Source organism: Rhipicephalus microplus, chromosome X (assembly GCF_043290135.1).
Source record: "Rhipicephalus microplus isolate Deutch F79 chromosome X, USDA_Rmic, whole genome shotgun sequence".
Lineage (NCBI taxonomy): Eukaryota > Metazoa > Arthropoda > Arachnida > Ixodida > Ixodidae > Rhipicephalus > Rhipicephalus microplus.
The window spans coordinates 415,155,300-415,176,998 of record NC_134710.1 but is presented as its reverse complement, the minus strand read 5'-3'; the positions used below and the strand labels follow the sequence as shown (position 1 = coordinate 415,176,998).

General features: G+C 43.7%; 1 protein-coding gene across 2 annotated transcripts in view; it reads right to left on the bottom strand.

The window, feature by feature from the left end:
- LOC119161891 (methyl farnesoate epoxidase) overlaps window positions 1-21,699 on the bottom strand; it is a 201,233-nt gene that overhangs the window by 103,914 nt on the left and 75,620 nt on the right. For both annotated transcript variants that reach the window (XM_037414396.2, XM_075880287.1), the window contains 2 exons: window positions 21,442-21,626; window positions 18,530-18,651 (listed from right to left, as the gene is read on the bottom strand). In XM_037414396.2, coding sequence (XP_037270293.1) covers window positions 18,530-18,651; window positions 21,442-21,626 — 307 coding nt within the window. The remainder of the gene's footprint in view (window positions 1-18,529; window positions 18,652-21,441; window positions 21,627-21,699) is intronic.

The window sequence follows — 21,699 nt, the reverse complement described above, 5'->3', positions numbered from 1 at the left end:
AGGTCACTGCGTCCAAAACCAGCTATGAGCTTCGTGCTCCAGGCCACCGATGACTGCTACCGCATGCCTTCATATCTATGCCACGCCACGGCAGCATTCCGAAGGTGATGTAAGTCCTTGCACGGCTTCTTTTGGTCTGTCCAGGCTGCGTTATCTCGGACAGCGTTGACGGTCGTCACCCATTCTTCAGCGTTGTCATCGAAGCCGCGAAACTCCGGTAGTTCCAAGGCAGCCGGTGGTGGTGAGACGGCCGGCAAAACTCCGGAATATTACGACGCTATATAGGTGAGTAGGTGGGAGAGTGCCGCGTGGGTTTATTGGAGCTTTCTGTGGCTCTTGGGTGAGCTTTCTCCATAATCTTGAGATGCGGCTGCGGCCAACTCCTCATCAATCACGTGCAGTCCTGGCAAGGCCATTGAGAAAAGCCACACAGTAAACGGTGCTGTTGAAGTGGTGATTTCGAGGCAATGTCGCGCGATGGTGCGCTAAAGCTCGGTGGCGCTTTCGGGTAACCCATAATATATGTGACGTTATGATGACTGGGAGACGTGGCCTGGCTCATACGCCATGTTTATTCCATTCTCACTTCTTCCATCTCGGCTTCTACTTCTAACTCCTAACCATCGCTACCTTCTCACGTTACAGGATTCCCCCTCCCCCAAGAAGAAGTCGCGTCAGACACTTAACAAAACAAGAAAAACGGGATTTAAAGCGAGCGAAAAATGTCAAAATGCACCATAGCTCCATTTCAGAGGGGAGTTCCTTAACTCGCACAAAAATCTACAGCAGAGGGAAGCAGTCCCGTCATATGTCGAAATATGTCGATGTCGCCATATGTCGATGTTGTCGAAATAACAAAAAATACAAAGGTCTAACTCCGTCTATACGCCGACGACTGTGTCCCGTATTCTTGTATTAGTACCTGCCGTGACCAAATACAGTTAAATAATGTTTTTTCTTCTTTCCGTACAGGGAGCTCAACGTGGCAAATGGCACTAAACCTTAACAAAACGGTAAGCATGACATTCACAAACAAGAAGGAGCCCCTACGTTTTTCCTATGGCCAGAACATGAAGCATGTCAACGAATACAAGTATCTTGGCGTAACATTCTCACCGAACTTAAAAGGCATAAACATATAAACCTAATCTGCTCGAAAGCGCTCCGAAAATTGGGCTGGGGGGAAGCGAACGTTAAAAGATGCAACTCACGAATGCAAACTAACAGCATACAAATCCCTGATACGGCCTGTTCTTGAATACGCCTCCGTTGTCTGGTCACCTCACTGCGCATGCGACATAGCACACTTGGAAGGTGTTCAAAAAAAAAGCAATAAGATTCATATATCACCGTTATGATCACAATTTTTCGCCTTCGTCACACGCTGTACGTCTATCACTCAAATCACTTGAACACAGACGTACTTGCGAGCGTATCGGCACTTTACATAAAATCGTGAACAAGATAATCACCATTGACATGCCCTTTTCCTTTGCCAACTCCGTTGCAAACACTCGCAGGTCAAACCCCATTAACATCACACCCTTCATGCCATTTCTAGATTGTTTTAAGTTTTCATTTTTTCCTTTCACAGTGGAATTGTGGAATAATCTGGATGTTTCTCTGCGAAAGTTGCCTACCAATAGTTTTTTGAATGAACTACCAAACCATGTGTTTTGTTAGTTTAGTGTGTGTTCACTGTTATGGACACACTCCTGCAATGTCTCAAACTGTGAGACAGCAGTATTTGTAAATAATAATAAAAAAATATCTAAGAGAACTTGGGTGAACGAGGCTGGCTGTGGCGTTCTGGAGAAGATAACCGCGTCCTGCAGAACTGCACTGACCATGACACGGCTTCAGCAGCTGCGAAGAACCAACGAGGCTGGGCGTCCTTGTAAAATTTGAAGATCGGACGTCGTAGGCGCTGAGTTTTCTGCCGTGGGTGTTGTATTCTTTGTCGTGGCTGAGACAGAAGCATTGATTTAAGTTTGGGTTCGTGAGAACCGAAGTTGATGATACGATATCTGTGTACCTGCAATTTGCAAATGGTAACGTTAAGTCTTTTTCGTGGTTTTCTGTGGTGGTATCTCCATCGGTAGGATTGTACAAGAAGCGTTGATATCTCGTACAGAAGACTTCCTTGACGTTTCCTTCTACGAATATGGCTCAGATGTTGATGGTCTTTCCTTTAGTTGGTGTCGTTTCTGACGACCATCCTTAAGCCACGAATCTGGTTGTGATCTCATTTTGGTTCGTCGTTGTGCTTGATGTAACTGCCGTAGTTTCCGAAGTTCTTTGAGTTCTTGGTGGCACTGCTGATGTTGCGGAATCTTAGTAAATGGTACTCAGTAACACGAACCCGATTTTTCTTCATAGTTGATGTGACTAGTAGATAGTTGGTAGTCGTTGGGTTGTCGTGATTCTCGAAAGAAAATGAAGGTGGTGCACTAGAATCGACAGGGAGGTCTTCGGGGGCTCTTGCAACGCCGTTCCTAATAGACGCTTCTGGTACAGGACAGTGCTTGAGAGTTGATTCTTGCGAGCCTACTGTGTTCGTTGGACTCTTCGGTGGCTGGGAACTCGACGGCGACACTGACAAACGCTTGACTTGGTCAGATTTTGCTTGGGATTGTGTTTCTGCCTGCGCAACTTTGGAGGTTGACTGTTCTGATGCATGAATATGGGCGGTTGACACTGGGCTTGGCTGAGTATGCTCGGAGCTTCTCCGCTCTATTCTGACCATAGTGAATGCGTGAGACGCAAGGTGGGCGTTGCGAGCGACCGAAGATCCACGCGACGGAAAAGCAGGAGGTTGGTCAATGCGTGAAGCCTGCTTTTGACTGCGACGACCGAGTGCGGTTGTCTGTGAATAGCGGGTTACAAGCAAGTTTTCATCGTAGTCGTCATCGTATTCTTCAAACCAAACGATCATTTCTTGTTTGATCTTTTCCCATGACTCGTCGTTTTGAAATATGTGGGTGAGGTAGAATTTGAAGGCCTCACCGCAGACGTACTTGTTAAAGTTGGCGACCATCTGCCGTTCCGATCATGATGCAGCGGTGGCATGGAGTTTGAACAGGTCGAACCAGTCCTGTACAGGTCCATCGTCCGCTGCTCCGGTGTACTTGGGGATTGGAAGGTCGGTCGATGGTTCTGCCATGATGTCAGCAACTGCTCGCACCTGAGGTCACCTCTTGTGTGGTCGATACTCAGTTGAGGCGTATTGCCGGTGGCTTGAATGATGTGTGGCAGATGAGCGGCGGCCACGTCTTCATCCCGCCGACTCCTGTGACGTTATGATGACTGGGAGACGTGGCCTGACTCATACGCCATGTTTATTCCATTCTCACTTCTTCCTTCTCGGCTTCTACTTCTAACTCCTATCTAACTCCTAACCATCGCTACATTCTTACGTTACACACACACACACACACACACACACACACACACACACACACACATACACACACACCTATACATATATATATATATATATATATATATATGTGAGGGAAAGAAGTGTATACCTAAGGGCTCGTTTTTCCGTGTTTTAACACAATATTAATGAGATCTAACAGACAGTGTTGCAAAGGAATGTACAGGGGAAGTAATTAGAACCAATGGAATGTAAAATATAAAGAAATAAAAGTGGATGAAAAAATAACCAACCGTTTTTCATCTACTTTTCTTTCTTCTTATTTTACATTCCATTGGTTCGAATAACTTCCCCTGTACATTCCTTGGCAACACTGTCTGTTAGATCTCATATATATATATATATATATATATATATATATATATATATATATATATATATATATATATATATATATATATATATATATATATAAATATATATATATATATATATATATATATATATATATATATATATATATATATATATATATATATATATATAGTGTTGTACTCAGTGCGTTCAAAAAAAGGGAAAATAGCGGGATAAGTTTTCGAAACTATGAAGAAATTATGGCCGACAATTTCATTCACTCACAAGACACATTTTTCTTTTTGAACTATTACTTGCACATTCAGCGGCATAACATACGTTTTGATTCATGTGTTGCCCCGAACCATATAATACACTTTCACTTTGGCCAACATTGAGCTTTTCGTGATTCGTGAGCTTGCTTATCAAAGGGCTCTAAGGTCTTCGAATGTGTAGATGACTTTATTAGTTATATCTCCAAGCAACTGAATTTCACCTACGTTAATTATTGAGTACAATTTTAACCAGCTTTAGACATTGGGGCAAAGGTTTTGTTATCAAAACTAAATCCCGTCTAATGGCTCACTGTAGTTTTTAGGTATGAACTTGACTTATAGTTCGCATCACACCTACAGACAATATCCACCAACAACACAAAAGGCGCCCCTGCTTTTTCAGTCCACACATTCAAATATAGCTTAGACGAAGATTGCCAGCCTATTTCTGGAATCGGCTGTTATGAAATCATGCCTGCACGCCATGCTTTAGAGGTCCCATAATCAAGTGAATAGGCTTCTTTCAGCAGGCTTCCCGTCCGCAATAATGACGGCTGTGACTGTGAAACTTCTTTATATATTTCAGTAAAGCATGGTAGTAGTACGAAGTGACGGCTCAGGAACACAGTTGTGCCATATATGCACAAAGTCGCGCATAACTTAAAAACGTACCGCACCAGCCAGTCTTCCAAGTTTATATTTATTTATGTATTTATTTACAGTACCTCAAAGGCCCCAATGAAGGGGTTTTACATGAAGGTGGGCTATTACAATCGGTTAAAGGAGTAGATGCTCGATCGCTGCTTTGAAGTTGATGATACTGGAGTGGTGCGCAACGTGAGGAGGAAGGCCATTCCAATCTTCTGCGGTCTTGACAAAGAAGGATGAAAGGTGCGCAGTGGTGTGAGCTCTTGGCGGGTAAACAGCTTTCCTCTGACTGATGCGGTCTGAATAACGATGGGCTGGCTTGATGGTGGGAGTACGAGGCGATCCATAATAAAACTTGAAAAACAGGCACTGACGAGCTATACAGCGGCGTGACGAAAGGGTAGCGAGGTTAGCACGGGATTTAAGTTCGGTTACGCTTGACTGATATGAATAATCTGAAAAGATGAATCTTTCTGTCCGATTTTGCACTGTTTCAAGTGTTTTAGTATTGTTACTCTGATGAGGGTCCCAAACAGCGCATGCGTATTCAAGTTTTGGTCTGATTAGTGTCTGATAAGCGAGTAGTTTGACAGGGGTAGGAGCTAGATGAAGGTTTCGGCGCAGACAGCCAAGAGCACGGTTTGCTTCGTTAGTAATGTGCGTTATGTGAAGGGACCATGTTATATCAGAAGAAAAATGGACACCTAGATACTTCTATGTAGTTACGCATGAAATTTGAGTGTTGTTAATGAAGTATGCTGAAGATGGGTAGCACTGTCGGCGATGGAAAGAGACTAGTGACGTTTTCTTTGGGTTAAGGGACATTAACCACGCTGTACACCAGATTTCACTTTTATGAAGGTCAGATTGAAGTTCATGAACATCTGATGTGTTGTTAATTGAGCGATAAATGACACAATCATCGGCGAAAAGTCTGACGTTAGAAGAAATATTATTCGGCAAGTCGTTAATATATATGAGAAAAAGCAAAGGTCCTAGAACCATGCCTTGAGGCACGCCTGAAATGACGGGGCGTAAAGACGAAGAAAGATTATTTGCGTAAACGAACTGCTGGCAGTTAGTTAAAAAGTCGCAAATCCAATCGAAAACTAAGGGGTCAAGGTTGAGACAAGAAAGTTTTCAGAACAAGCGTTTATGAGGAACTTTGTCAAAAGCTTTTTCGAAGTTCTTTTTTTTTGGGACCAAAAAGTTCGCTTGCTTATGCGCAAGGGTCTGTGGGAACGGACAAAGGCAAAGTGGCTGCGGTAAGAAGTATGCCGAATAGTTCTTGAATTGTGCCACAGAAGTGGCATGCCAAACTCCACTCACGTGCAGACGTTCGTACGGAGAACAAACGGGGTGCTGTGTTAACGAACGCATTCAGAAGCATGCCACTTCAATTAAAGAAAAAGGAGGAGCGAACTTGCCCCAGCGCCTTGCAGGTCATGCATGGGGTGTAGGCCTGCATTGAAAAGTGTGAAAATTCTAGGCATGAGCAATGAGAGAGCAGGGCGTGAGCTGTGAGAAGCATTTTGCTTTAAGCGAATGGGCAACAACTGCCTAAGTGACACTGCTACTGCTCTGTATAGAGTAGAAAGTTTTCAGCACAGGTTTTTTTTTACCTGAGGTTATCTCCAGAAGTGTTTTTTTGACTCAACGTTTCTTCTTTCTACTTATTTGGGACGTGTGAAAAAAGTGCATATAAATTCAGCCACCAAATGAATAAAACCAGATGATAGTTCCTGCTCTTTCTATTTTCTTTGTCTTTTTGCTACTGTGTACGTCTTATCGAACGCGCGAAAATTCCCGTTACAGATATGCACCAACACAACCAGAAAGAAGTTATAAAAATGTGAATGCACCATTACAAAGCAGGCGAGGTGCGTTAAACTCCAGGTGGAATCTGCTTGAAATGCATACACCCCACAACCTGTCAATTTACCAAACGGCAATTTACTGTTACAACTCTTACAGATACGTAAGCCGTTCGCCGACCTTATTTTTATAAGTGCACCCCATATTGGGCCTTTTTTACAGCCCTACTAAATAAAGCAACAAACGACAGTTGAAGGGGCCATGACACAAAATTTCTGCTCATATCTGTGTTATTCGCGTTATTCGTTGGCTGCTCATAAACTGACGAAATTTCAGCGTACTTAGTTCAGAACTTCAGTTGTAACGAGCATTTTTAAGAACGCACAAGTCGACCGAGTCTCACAACACTGGCTAACTCACCAGCCAGAACATATCAAGCCGCTTGCTTTGCGAACAACTGTACTTCGGTCAACAATTTGTATCGTGGTTAGCTGAGTGTACAATAAGGCTGTTACAGATTTCATAAATTCTGCATAATAAAGTGAATGATTGGCAGAGACTCAAACCTACGCTGCACTTCAAGAAGCACATAACGTCATACACGCCATGTACAAATAGTGATCGCCTGTTGTGGGCGTATATTGTAGCCGGTGACATTTAGGCCTCATTTTGCAATGAATTATTTTTATAACCCATTTTTTCACATATGGACAAGCCCAGTGAAGACTCTACATCTATTTTTCACTGAAAACGACGTTTGAGAGAGGGACTATCTTATGGCTCTTTTAAGTTAGCTTGTATACAAACGAAACGTTCACGCGCACCGTTAGTTCATTACAAATATTATTTTATTCTTAGCGCACAGCTATTAGATAGCATTGACTACTTTATTTGCTAAATTTCACCCATTTTTGCTCATTTTGTCAGAATAGAGTCGCACAATGTGGACATAAACTAAAATCTACGAACACAATGTGCCAGCTATATTGAAATTAGCCAGCCTTATCCGCTTTAGCAGATATTGCAAAAAACATTTGCATAATATTGTAACGAATAAATACAACGCCGGAAGCTAAACCAGCAATTTATTTATGGAGAACTTGTGCCCCTTAACTAATTACACAAAGGTTGTCCTAGCTCGCTAGAGAAAACCTCGTAAACCTCTTCTTTTGCGTCTCGCCGCGTGCCGCTCCTTCGAAAAACCGCCAGCTTCTTTTTTCAGCGCGTGGTGTGGTGACACGTGCAGCCAGCGTTGCATGGCGCGTTTATAGCTTGGCGCGTTGGGCTTGTCAGTTGGTCTGGCAGAATCCATAGAAGCAGGAAGCGGCGCAAGACTTCAGAAGGTGCCTTCAGTAGGTGCATTAGTTCCCCTCCAAAAACGCATCGTCCCGATGCGTACGCTGACGTCGAACAGTTTTGTACAGGAGTATTGATCTGATGCTTGTGCACATTTATCAGTTGTCTCGTTTAGTGCCTTTCGTAGTACGGTTTTATTCGTACTACATGTACGACCTCTGGACGATTCCTGCGTCGGGTTGAGCACACTTGCCCTTCAGGAATCGTTTCGTAGTTTAGCCTGCTTAACCAGCGAAATACTTTGTAAGGGCCGAAATAGCGCCGCATCAGTTTTTTCGATAGGTGCGCGTACAGGCGTCCACACCCACACTTAGTCTCCGGGGTTGTACTGTAGGTCGTCCCGCTTGAGATTATAGCGACTTGCGTCGGAGCTTTGTTGTAAGATTATACGATGTCTTGCCAATTGCCGTGCGTCTTCTGCCCTTTCTATGTAGTCGCTGATGTGCGGGTCACTCTCATTCGAATAATTGACAGGTAACATCGCGTCTAAGGTCGTTGTGACCGCCCGATCATAAACAAGTTGAAATGGCGTGAAGTGTGTCGTTTCTTGTACTGCGGTATTGTACCCTAATGTAGCATAAGGCAAAATACTGTCCCTTGTCTGGTGCTCAACGGCCATATACATCAAGATCATGTCGGAGAGAGTTCTGTAGAGTCTTTCGGTTAATAAGTTTGTTTGCGGATGGTATGCTGCAGTTCTTCTATATTCAGTGCGGGTGAGCTTCATACCAGACTGCATCAAACGGGCAGTAAATGCTGTTCCTTTGTCTGTAATGACAACCTGTGGTGCGCCATGTCGTAAGTACAACGTGAGTGTCGAAAATTGGGCTACTTCATTCGACGTTCCTTTTGCGACAGGCGATGTCTGAGCATATCGAGTCATGTAGTCTGTTGTTACAACAATCCAGCGCTTTGTCGATGAAGAAAGAGGAAATGGACCAAGCAAATTCATTCCCGCTTGCTGAAACGACCCCTTTGGTGGCTCTATTGGTTGCAACAGACCCGCTGGTTTTGATGGTGGTATTTTGCGTTTTTTTGCAATCCCGGCATGACTTGACACAATGGTGCACCAAATTCCTTAATTTTGGCCAATAATACTTGCGGCGAATTCTGGCCAAAATGCGACTACTACCCATGTGTCAAGCCGATGGGCCGCCATGACACGCTTCCAAGCTTTCTGCTCGCAGTGATGATGGTGCAAGAAGCAGAACTGTCTGAGCACTGATCCCAAGTTGCGTTTGTACAGGGCGTCGTTCCGGAGGACATAGGATGTTAATCCACGGACGAAAACTCGTGGTACTTTAATTTGGTGACCTTTCAAGTATTAGATAAGCGGGCGTAGTTCCGGAGCCCTTTGCTGAAGATGAGCTGTCTCCGACACATTCAGAACTCCAAGAAATGGGATGTCTTGTTCTTGGTCAGATGATGGAGACTCAGCAGGTGCGTGAGACAGGCAATACGCGTCATTGTGCTTGAGACCGGACTTGTAGAGCACAGTGATGTCATGTTCCTGCAGACGCAGGCTCCATCTAGCAAGTCTTCCTGAAGGGTCCTTGACATTTTCCAGCCAACACAATAATTGAAGATCACTGATTGCTCGAAACGGTCTCCCCTAGAGGTATAGGCGAAACTTGCTGATGGCCCATATAACTGCGAGACACTCTTTCTCTGTCGCTGAGTAATTCGATTCAGCAATCGATAGAGTGCGGCTGACATAAGCGATGACCTTTTCTTCTCCACTCTGCCACTGAACGAGGATGGCACCCAGACCAACGTTACTCGCGTCGGCATGCATGTCTGTATTGGGCTATTCATCAAAATGGGCAAGTATTGGAGGAGACTGCAAACGGCGTCGCGAATCTGAGAAAGCTGTTTCTTGTTCTTCCCGCCAAGAGAATGCTACACTTTCTTTCATTGGCCGTGTCAAAGGCTCAGCGACCTTAGCAAAGTTTTCAACAAAGCGTCGGTAGTAGGTACATAGTCCCAAGAATCGTCTGACAGCCTTTTTGTCTTGCGGTTTCGGAAACTTTTACACTGCTGCAATCTTTTCCGGGTCCGGGCGGATGCCTTTCGCACTAACCATGTGCCCGAGGAACCGAAGATGATGAAATCCAAAGAGACACTTTTCCGGTTTGATGGTCAGTGCTGCCACGCGAATAGCATCCAGTACCGTTCTCAGTCAGTGGATGTGCTGCTAGAAAGTAGAAGAAAAAACCACTACATCGTCAAAGTAGACGAGACACGATTGCCACTTGAGTCTGGAGAGTACAGTGTACATCATCCTCTGGAAGGTAGCGGGAGCAGAGCACAAACCCAAAGGGAGCACTTTGAACGCCTATAGTCCGTCTGGGGTCACAAACGCCGTCTTCTCGCGATCTCATTCATCTACTTCGATCTGCCAATATCCACTTTTTAAGTCCAATGATGAAAATAAGTGAGCATTGCGTAACTTATCCAAGGCTTTATCGATCCGCGGAAGTGGGTAAACATATCACGCTTTGTGACTTGGTTCAGCTGTCTGTAGTCAACGCAAAATTGCAGAGTGTTGTCCTTTTTTTACTAGAACTACCGGTGATGCCCACGGAATGTTGGATGGCTGGATTACGTCATTGTTGAGCATTTTCTGCACTTGGTTCTTGATGGCTTCCCTTTCTTTTGGCGCTATTCGGTATGGGCGCTAATGCACAAGTCTCACGTGTTCTTCGACCACGATGCGGTGCTTTGCGATGGGAGTACGTCCGACTTTCAACGAGGTCGAGAAGCACTCGGCGAACTCTCTGATGAGGTCAGTAATCTGTTGTTTCTGAGACGACGAGAGCTCTCTGTCAATGTCTCCTGATTGAAGTACGTTGTCTACTGTCTCTGAAGCTTTATCAAGAGTGCAAAGATCTGAAACTTGCACGTACTCATGCAGCGATGCTACTGATGTTCCTTTCGCGATATGCTGCAGCTCATTTCCAAAGTTAGTTAATAAGACATACGCACATCCATCATGAAGGCCCACCAAGCCTCTTGCCACGCATAGTCCTTTTTCTAGTAGCAGTCCGATGTTTCCATCCGCTAATCCGTCACAGTCACGGAGAACTTCACTCCTCACAAGAACGGTCACACTGGAACGTGGCGGCACGGTTACATCTTCGTCCACAATGCAGAGAGGTAGAACGATTGGTTTCTCCGCATTACAGATGGTGACGGCATTCTTCGTAGAAAACTAAACGTGGGACTCTTGCAAGTCGATGACTGCATTGTTTGTTTGCCTATAATCAGTTCACGGGAGCATTAAGGAAGCACTATAAAGCTGCCGACGTACACGAATCCTCTTATTCCTATCCTTGCGGTGCATAACCCCACGCTACTAAGTTCCCTCCAGTGGTACGTATCTGAGGTCCGGTCCATTCAGTCATCACTTTCTTGAGCTTCTTTGTGAGAGCATGACTGACAACAGAATAGTCTGCACCAGTGTCTATTAGCGCAATGGCCTAGACGTCGTTTATCGTGACTAATATCTCAGAGGTAACGTCGCTACTACTGCCCTAATATCTCGGAGTTAACGTCGCTACTAGGTGACAAGCGCTACGGTCCTTAAAACTAGCTATGTATGCCTTTTCTAGTAAAAGACGCACATACAGGCTATATACTTATTGTTATGGTGCCTTGGATACGAGCACTTATTGGTTTTCAAGTGACAATTGCACAAGTATGAATGCTAAGCCTGGAGTAACATTGGTGGGCACTGCGGATTGGGTTGGCCGTTTCAAGTACCCAGTGTCGTAAAAAGCGGACAAACAAACAAACGTACAGACAGACAGACAGACATACAGACAGACAGACCAAACTTTTTGCGTTGAAGGTCCCCAAGAAAAACTATCGTCTTTAAAAACGCTGTAACGCTACACTGACAAACCCTGTTGGTGCCATACCACATTGAATCAACACCATGCTCTTCATTTTCCACCACCACCATACAAGGGTATCAGCTAATATGAAAATGTTCATTTTAAAAGATACGTGTTTGACCTTTCCGTGGGCAAAGAAAACGCATTAGGTGACGCAATATCGGGGGAATATGGAAGGTTCAGTGAGAAAAAGGTTGAAATGCGCGTGGCACGATCAGTGTCTTATTATAAGGTTACGTCCTGCGTTGACGGAGCCAGCACTCACTAAACTTTTTTCCTCAAAGTTATTAGTTTAAAAAAGTTAAGCAGCCTCACAATATTTCTGCCAAGATTGGGAAAACTTAAGGGCCTGAAAGCTAGATGGTATTCCATGTTTTATTTTTCAGCATGAAAGCTGATTTATCCAGTCGTAAAAATATTGCTGTATACAATGCGTACAAAAAATTATCAGAATGATTAACCGAACCACGTTCCACTCATTGTTTTTTCAGTGACCTGCATAATATATTGGTAATTTCGCTTCGTCGTGCAGAAGATGGGGATTAACTACGCTTACCGCGGGGGTTGGTATGCGGCCGCGATAGTCCACCAAGACAGGCAAGAAGAAAGTCTATTATTTATTTATTTATTTTCAAATACTGCAGCCCCGTTACGGGGCTATCGCAGGAGTGGATACACAGCAAGAAATAATAAAAAGGTAAAAACAAAACAGCTGAATACACAAGTACATTGGCAGATCATAGAAATACAAAAATTTTACAAACAGAGTTATACAAACAATGAAAGGTTTACAGCACACCGTGTTTTAATGCCTTCAAAAGTTCATCTTTCTGCAAAGACCGAATGTGATCTGGTATGAGGTTCCACGTTTCAATACATCGAGGAAAAAAGGTGTATTTGAAGAAATCAGTACGAGTATCAAACACAGATACATTAAGTGCGTGGCTGTTTCTGGTGGATGATGGTTTTGCAGGTGTTATGTTGTTGTTGTGTGGTGAATATTGCGATGAAATAAATAAAGAGTGAAAAAGTTTCAGAGACTCGATGTCTCGTCTTTTAGAAAGTGATGATAGACCAAGCTACCCTAGATGGCATGATAGTGAAAAAATTACAATCATAACGTCTGTAAATGAATCGAATAGCTTTTTTCTGGATGGATTCAGCGCGTTTTATGTCAGTGATTTTATAAGGGTACCATACAGTGGCTCTATACTCAAGGATCGGTCGTACGAGGGTTTTGTATGTAAGCAGTTTTGTTCCCTTGGGGCTAAACGTAGTGAGCGGTTAAGGTATCCAAGTTTCTTCAGAGCCTTGTTGCATGTTGTATCGATGTGACTAGACCAAGATAAGTTGGTAGTGAAAAGGAGACCAAGGTACATATATTGTCCGACCCACTGCACTACATAGTTATTAGAAGATTAATCAAACACAGATGCGGTTTTCTGTCTACTGAAACACATAGCAGCTGTCTTTTGAAAATTAATGCTCATCTGCCAATTTCGGCACCACCTGCAAAAGTTTAGGAACGATGTATGGAGTGTATGATGATCATCAGGTGAATTTATTACGTGATATAAAACGCAGTCGTCAGCGTAAAGACGAATTTTAGTGGAAACTGTGTCGGGTAGGTCATTTATGTATAACAGAAAAAGTAATGGCCCTAGCACGGATCCCTGGGGCGCTCCGGAAGATACACTTGCTTTATATGAATGAAAGATGTTGAATGATACGTATTGGCTACGACTTGAAAGGAAACTTCTAATCCAAAGAACAAGCGATTGGTTTTTTAGTAAGAGATTGAGTTTACATAGAAGTTTTGAATGAATGACAGTATCGAAGGCTTTAGAAAAGTCTATGAATAATGCGTCCACCTGAAGACCTAAGTCAAGAGCTATAGATATGCCATGAGTGAATTCTGTCAGCTGAATTATGGTACTCAATCCACGCCAGAAACCATGATGTGCATTGGACAGAATATTGTTAGTTTCGAGAAAATTGATGATGTGTTTGAAGACAATATGTTCCAGTAGTTTGCATGAGTGACAGGTTAATGATATAGGCCTGTAATTTAATACAGATTGCCTACTACCTGATTTGTGGAGTGGAAGGACTTGTGCAAATTTTGACGATGATGGAACCGTTGATGTTGATAATGATTTGTTGAAATATACTGACAGGTATTGGCTTGTTCATAGAGAATAGCGATGTCAGCTTTGTCCCCCTTTCCTTTATAGATCATGCTCATGCTGCTAAGTTTCTATCCATCTGGGACTTTACCATCGATCATTATTTTGCTCACTGCCTCTCTCAAAATTTGCTTAGACTTCGGACCCAATATCTTTATCAGCATAATTGGAATGTCATCTGGGCCTGTAGATGTACTACTAGGAATCCTCTTCTCAGCCCATCCCCGTTCTCGTTGTGAAAATGAAGGCATTGTGCCACTTGATTCATCCTTTTCCTATATGGTGCATAAGGCACTTGTATGTTGAAATCTTCTGTCAACTTTGTTCTTATATATTCCATAGCTTCGTCCCCTTTTAGCCTAGCACCTTGAGCTGCAGTTATAAGCCTCTGCTTTTAGCCTAGCAACATGAGCTGTAGGTATAAACCTCTGCTCTATGCTCGTCTCATTTCTTAAGGAGTTTAGACGGCTCCACAGTTTCGAAGCTGCCTTTATATCTTTTTATGTATTTTTACCAGCTACTGCACCACCTTTCTTCTAATCTTTGCATTGATAAGAAGATATGCTTGCCTTCTGCAGCTTAGAAATATGTCCCATTTTTTTAACGTCATCTGTAGGTTCACCCCTCTGCTTAGCACGTCTTTGTTCCCTAGAGGCATGCTGACGTTTTGCTATGGCTCTCTTAACTTCCACATCTCACCAACTCTTGGGTTTGTGTCTTCTTTTCCGGAGTGACTTGCCACGTGCCTTAGCAAGCTATAGCTCAAACAGTCTAATTAGGTTCTTGTACGCCCACACTGTTTTATTTTCCTCAGTGATTACTTTCTCAATTGGTTTAGTAACTATTTCTGTTTGCATTTCTGAATAAAAATTTTCCTGTAGTAGCTCATCTTGTCTCCTTCCCACTTTCACTGCTCTTCTAAAACCTAGCTTGACACGTTTGTTATCACTACCCAGACTTCAGGAGCCACGGTCATATATGTGAATTCCCCTGAGCCTATATTACATCCTATTGCGACATAAGTGCGTAATCAATCGTCGACTGCAGCCTTCCTACTTCCCCTGTTATTTGCCTTTCACAAATATAAGTACTGCTGCAAATGATCAAACTATGCCTTTTACACATATCCAATGCCTTTTCGGTTGTCTGTTGCATGTTGGGTTGCCTGTTGGGTTGGTATACCCATCTATATCTTCTATGTGCGCATTCATATCTCCTAGTATAATTATCTCGCACTCTCCTCCTTTGATATACATTCTACCATTGCCTGGTTTTCTTCTCTGGCCTTTGCTCTCGTTCACAAGTACACCAAACCAAAAAGTTTCATTTGCCCTGCCACTTTTCCTTTTAGTCATAATTGTTCCTACCACTCCTGCTTGGCCCTTTGCTAGTCTGTACTTATATGAATGAATGCCCTAATACCACCCCCTTTCTGCTGCCTTCTGTTCTATTAGAAAAGTGACAGCTTTGCCGGAAATGCGAAGCAATAAACGTGATAGCAACAAATTGAAAGGTCACGCGCATAATTGAAAGCAGATCGAAACATTCCCCAACATTGCTCACGCACGAAACTTACTCACAAGAACGAGTGCATGCGAATGAGTGTCTCATTCGTGACTTTGCTGTATGTGAGAAGCGCGCTTTTCGCAAACGGACACTGCAATAATTGCAGTGACCTTTGTGCACCAGGTAACTACACCAGAATTGTTCAAGGTAAAGCCTGAGTCCAGCCAAGATGTACGACCTTCCCCTCCTTGCACCGGGAGATAAGGGATCGTGAGGAACTGTCGCTCTCTCACGCGCCCGTATATCGCCAGGTGAAGTACGCGTAGCAGATTAGAGTGGGTGCCGCCACGCGATGTGGCGATGCGCGCTCTTTGCGTCATCTGGCTGGTAGTGCTGAAAACACAACTCCCTCCGAGATACTCGTGAGGAGCGGCAAGTGGTAGATATAAGTAGCTTGCCGTTTTAAAGGGGAAGGATGTGCTCCAGGGTCACTCACTGGTTGACGCATCGCTTTCATGACGCAGAGGTCCCACCTTGAATTCCGCGCGCCGGAGTGTTTATTCTGAATTAATTTTTTCTTGAGTATATATATATATATATATATATATATATATATATATATATATATATATATATATATATATATATATATATATATATATATATATATATATATATATATATACGGTGCATGACATCGACGCCGACGCCAGCGGCAAATTACAGCCAAAAGTGTACATATATGTGCTATCCCAATAATATTCCTACGCATAGTGCGGATTGTTAGGAGGTCGTTCAATGTCCCATAGATGTGTTTCTACAAAACCGTATACCACCGGCCTCTCCTCCCTTAGCTGTTCTTCTACTCTCTTCCCACTTCAGCCTGTTCCTACCACCCTGCATGGTAATATACTTTACGTCTGAATTGGCTTTGCCCTCGTGGCTACGTTTATTTCTGCCCCGGACTCTACCTGTCTTAAATATTGGTGCCACTTTGGAATCGTATCTGTCTATACCACCTGTAAGAGTCTCCCTGGTTGTTTTTCTCGTCACATGCTATCCTTCACCACGAAGGGCCCGCGTGCCCACCGAAAAAGCTGCTGCGCGTCCTGCAAGTCGCCAAACCACCTCATGACCTAGCCGCCCATCGAAGTGAATTTTGTCTCTTGGAAAACCACCCAACCTATGTACCTCTCTGTTTATTTCTATCACCTCAACACCTTTCTCTCGACTCATCCGCCATATCTCTTGGGTTCCATTGACAACCACCCCTTGCAACTTGCTGTCACGCACCGGTACCTCCGGTACTGTGCATATCACTACCTGTACTTGACGAGAAGTGGCGCACATGCCATCGACCCCTTTCACCAGGGTGGTCGCTAGTCCTGCCGTATCTTCATTTAAGGTATCGTTTAAACCACCTACAATCGTCACGACGTTTTGTCCATCAGCTTTAGTTTTGAGTTCCGCGCTCGCTTGCCTCATGACTGCTTCCAGCTTGTGTCCAGGGAACGTCCCTACTGCCACTCTCTTGTCACATCTTACCCTCTCTTTGATTGCTTCTGCGCGTCGATTTAAATTCGAGTCCCCGGCGATTATCACGTGTTGTGACTTTTCAGCTGGAGCAACCTGCACCGGGGGGTTGCTTGTACTGTTGACACCGGCTGCTTTGTCCCCTGCTATTCCCCCCACTACTTCGCTATAGGTGGGTCTTCCGACCATCGAACCAGCCGAACCTGCTTTTTTCAAACTTGCTTGCTCTTTCTTCTCCGCCGTTCTAGTCGCTGGTGCCCTACTGCCCTCTCCGTCAGCCGCTTCTTTGTTCACCTTCGCAAGTGTCTCCTTGGTGGACTTCATCCTTTCTCCAAGAGCCCTCGTTTTCTCTTGCCCTGTCGCCAACGCAGTCTCCAGTTCGGTGATTCTCAGCAGCAGTTCACTCTGGGCAACCATCTTTTTCTCCATTTTTTTCTCGACCTCGCATTGCCTGCACTTGGCGTCAGCCTCCTCTTCATTTACTTCTGCACTTAGGTCTATTTTCAAACCTACCTAACATCCTTAACAGTTTACAACATTTTAACCATGTCTTTCTGAAACCAATTCTATTTATAATTTGTCTCACTCGATAATTACCAAAAACGAACCCTGCCCTACGAAAAAGAGAAAGTCTAAGCTTTACTACAAAAATTTGCGTGTTCAATGTACGTGCATCACCCCCACGGCGTGGCAAGAGAACAAAACACAAAGAAACAAACAAACACACACAGACTAGTAAATACCTGATGACTGACCCCTACAAAATTTGTACAATGTAATAAGTGCTTCAAAGGTTTTAACTCCTGCCTTATCAATTATAAAGGCAAGCTCGAAACATCCGTCGTCCCCGGAATGCGCGCCCTCTCGCGGTAGCTCTCTAAATCTTTAAAAGGCCGCCAACAGGCTCCGACTTTTCTTACACACCCCCAAACAAGCTCGCGCCTCTTTCGTATGCCTGACTAGCTTCCTTTGACGCACAGTGACGTGAACTCGACGATCGGTGACATTAACTTCATTATTGCTCTTTGAGAAGTGGTTCAGACCAATCGGCTAGCTGCGTGCTGCATCACTTCGCTGATGGTGTAGTTGATGTCACTGCATGTGGAAGGAGAATGGTAGCGCATAAAAAAATATATGCGAGCTTCTTTGGGAGGTGGGAAGAAAAATGGAGCGTGTTGACTGGCCCTTTAACGTGCCGTGGGACGGCGACCATACCCAAAGTTATACATTTAGGCAACGACGCTGGCACACCACTCTTTTTCTGTTTGCTTGCTTTCTGTACTCGTTTTCCCCTCTATGTACCCGGACTATCGTTGTTACGCGTTAATGCCTCCCACGCTAGAAAATAGGAACATAAAGAGGGCACGTGCCGGGCGCACACATTCGGGACATGAAGCAGAAAATGCACAGGAAGAACAAAGTTTGTACTGGCTGAGTTCTTGTGTTTCGCACCTGAAAGAAAGATTCTACTCCTGATTTATATTGTATTGGCGCAGGAATAAGAGACTAACGAAAAATGGTGCTATATATATTGGTAAGGGCTGCTTGTATGGTTCACCAGGATACACCGCACACGCTTACCTTTGCTCTTGTTCTGCACTGTCCATTTAGAGGGACGATTCAACATTTCTCTCTTGCAGAGATATTTTTGTATCGAAGCGTCATCCACAAGGACCACGACGTTTGTGAAGGCCAATTTTATCCTGCGTAATGAAGAATGACGCACCAGAGTTAGTGTTTTTCTTGTCGGATGTTCAGTCACGTTGACAGACGTGTAAGTGAAACAAACGAGGTCCTACATGTGTCCCTTACTCGACATCTCTTTGGCCTTTTCGAGTTACAAGAGATGGCATATCCCTTCTCTTAGAGGACGCATGAAGTTCTCTTCGCTTGCTGCAGCTGCCACATTTTCGAAAGGAGCGCTCCAGTCAAACATGAAGTAACAACTGTGACCCTCGTTAGTTCACACTCATATTAGGTATACTTGCACATGCGTGTCGTGTTCCTGCATGTTTGAAAAGTACGCTTCAAATGGCAAGCTGTCAGACTTGTTAGTTTGCGCTTGTCCAGTGTGCATCCGTTTGGCGCATTGTGCTTGAGGAGCACACTACAAGTTTTGAGCGGCTTGCGGTTCTTCTCGGGACATTCCAATTTGCAGACATCGTATTCATTATTCACCCTTGAGGCTAAACTGTGATATTACATGCGCTTGTTGACGCTATCTTTGCGTGGGATTCATGATATGCTGTGGGGATTCCAACATTAGGTGTCAACTTGGGTACCTCCACGACAAAGAATGCTATAGCTTCCAAACACTGATGGGCATTGTGCAAGCTCTGATATATCAATGCTTCAACTACCTCTGGGAAGACACGTTTATTCCGATTCCAGTGAGGTAGGAATTAGCCGTGTTAACAACGTAGTTCGTTAGTAAATTAATCACTGCTCGCCTCCCACTAAAACTGTTATCAATGCCGTCCAAATTGATTATGGGGCACAGAAATTTGATTAATTCCCGCTTTTGGGCAGTGGTTCATTAAACATGAGAGAGCCAACTGTTAGACCAAGAAATGGCTGTGAAGCGACGACGGCGAGCCGTAGAACCCGAGTACGTAGGTATAACAAAAAATTGTAGGAAAAAAGAAAGGTAACGGAGGCCTGCGAGAAGACCCCGAAGTGATGGAAGGCCCACGCCAACGACGACATGCTGGTGTTATGTCTTTGGCTGTCTGTGCTCTCACTCGAACTTCTGTGCGCTGAGCATCACAGTAGAAAGAACCCACAATCACTTAGCTGATGCCTATAGCAACCACTTAAAAAGCTGGAACCAACTATAATAGTCTACAGAGCCGTCCAGTTTTGCTGTTTGAACGCTCGCCTGGTTTAGTGCAAGGTGCGCGATATTTTTTATCTTTTTGGTTTAACCACTGGGAGTGCATAAAGAACCCATATAATATTGGTGCTTGTTGTGCTAAGGCCTAGCACATCTCGGAAAACAAAAAAATGCTGCTACACATTTATAGGTTTTGCGGGTTATAGCATTTGTACCAACAGATATAACAGATGCACTATTGATATTCAAATAGACTTCGCAGATATGTGTGGAAACCTAAGGATTAGAGCGTTTAGAAGGCGAGTACCACCTCGATTCACGCCTAAAGATAAATGAACACGTCCCGTCTGCGTTACAGACACACTTTATTTTTTCATATCGCTGATCTCTCAAACATCAGACTACAACACCTCTGAAGTGGGAATTGTACTTTTTTATGGGTGATATACACTGAAAAAGGTGGCACAGAAGAGCTATTAAACATTTCGTGTACAAACGAGCTAACACTCCAAGACCAAACAAAGACATAGGAGTAAAAAAAGAAATTTTTATATAACATTGTGACACACATGAACGCGCATAAGCTCTGGGCTGCATGAAGCCATTTTCGGTGAATTGAAAACAAATCAAGTGCAATCAACTCTCTCGAAGGAAATATGTAGTTCCAAAAACTGAAAACAAATGACAAGAAAAAAACTCAAACATAATGTTAAAATCTGAATAGTGAGTTAAAACTTAAACAAACAAAACAAGTCAGGTCAACAAGATTTAAAATGCAACCAAGAAGTGCGAAGACCAATACGTAATAATGTAGACAAGTAGCGAAACTCATAAGTGGAATACTATTATACAGTATACAATCTCAAGAGCTAGTTTATAAATTACGGAAAAGTGGTATCCTTACTGGTGACAGGTGCTACCATCTCCGACATGCGCAATTATTTCAGGCAACTGAACATGGTTTCTTCACTGTGCAAGCAGAAAATCTGTTACTCAATTTAAATTAGCACACCATACGCAGCAACAGTACTTGTAGATGTGAAAAATGGAAGAGACCCTCACAGTTTCCGCTACATGGCTTGCCTACCCATTAAAAATCATCAAGGAATACTCTTTAATTTCTTTTCTTGTGATCAGCTTCGCTACATGTAATTTATTCTTGAGTGCCATTGGCTACAATTTTTTAAGTGATATGTATCACCAAAGTGCCCCTTTAAAGACTATAGCTCCGACGAAAAGGTAATTACAGACTAAATCATGATACGAATGAAATCCATTTGATCGTTTGAGTTCATTTTGAGCTCCCTGTACGGAACTTTTTGATCGAACAATGAAAAACAAAGTAATATTGCTGATGTTTGCATAACGCACAGCGCCGATATTTTGGTACCGGCCGTGGTAGTTAGCACGTAGGGCGTCCCGCTGCCAAGCTCCATGGAGTGGGTTGAATTCCTGGCCGCGGCTGCTGTTTCTGTTTATGATGGCAAATCGCAGAGGACGCTCGGGTACTTATATGCAAATGCACGTTAAAGAGCACCAAAGGGCCAAACGTTTTGGGGCCCCCTTGACTGGTATCTTTCATTATATACCGAGCACTGTGGACATAAAACCTCAGCAAATTTTATTATAACAAGTGGTCTTGAAGGTGAATTGTACTCACCACAGTACAGGGCCGTACTCTTTCGCCCATCGGATGCAGTCATGAAAGTAGAAGCTGCGCTTGACAGAAAGTAGATTTCCAATGAGTGGCAGACCGGGGGGACCTGGCGGATATTTACGACTGTGGCTGCGCCTTTTCAAGTACGTATACAGCGCTGCACAAAGCAGCAAGCCCACATATATCCACTGTAAAAGAGAAGCGTTTTTGGATAATCTACATAAAGTAAGCAACAAGCACTGATCGGAACTATCGTTCTCT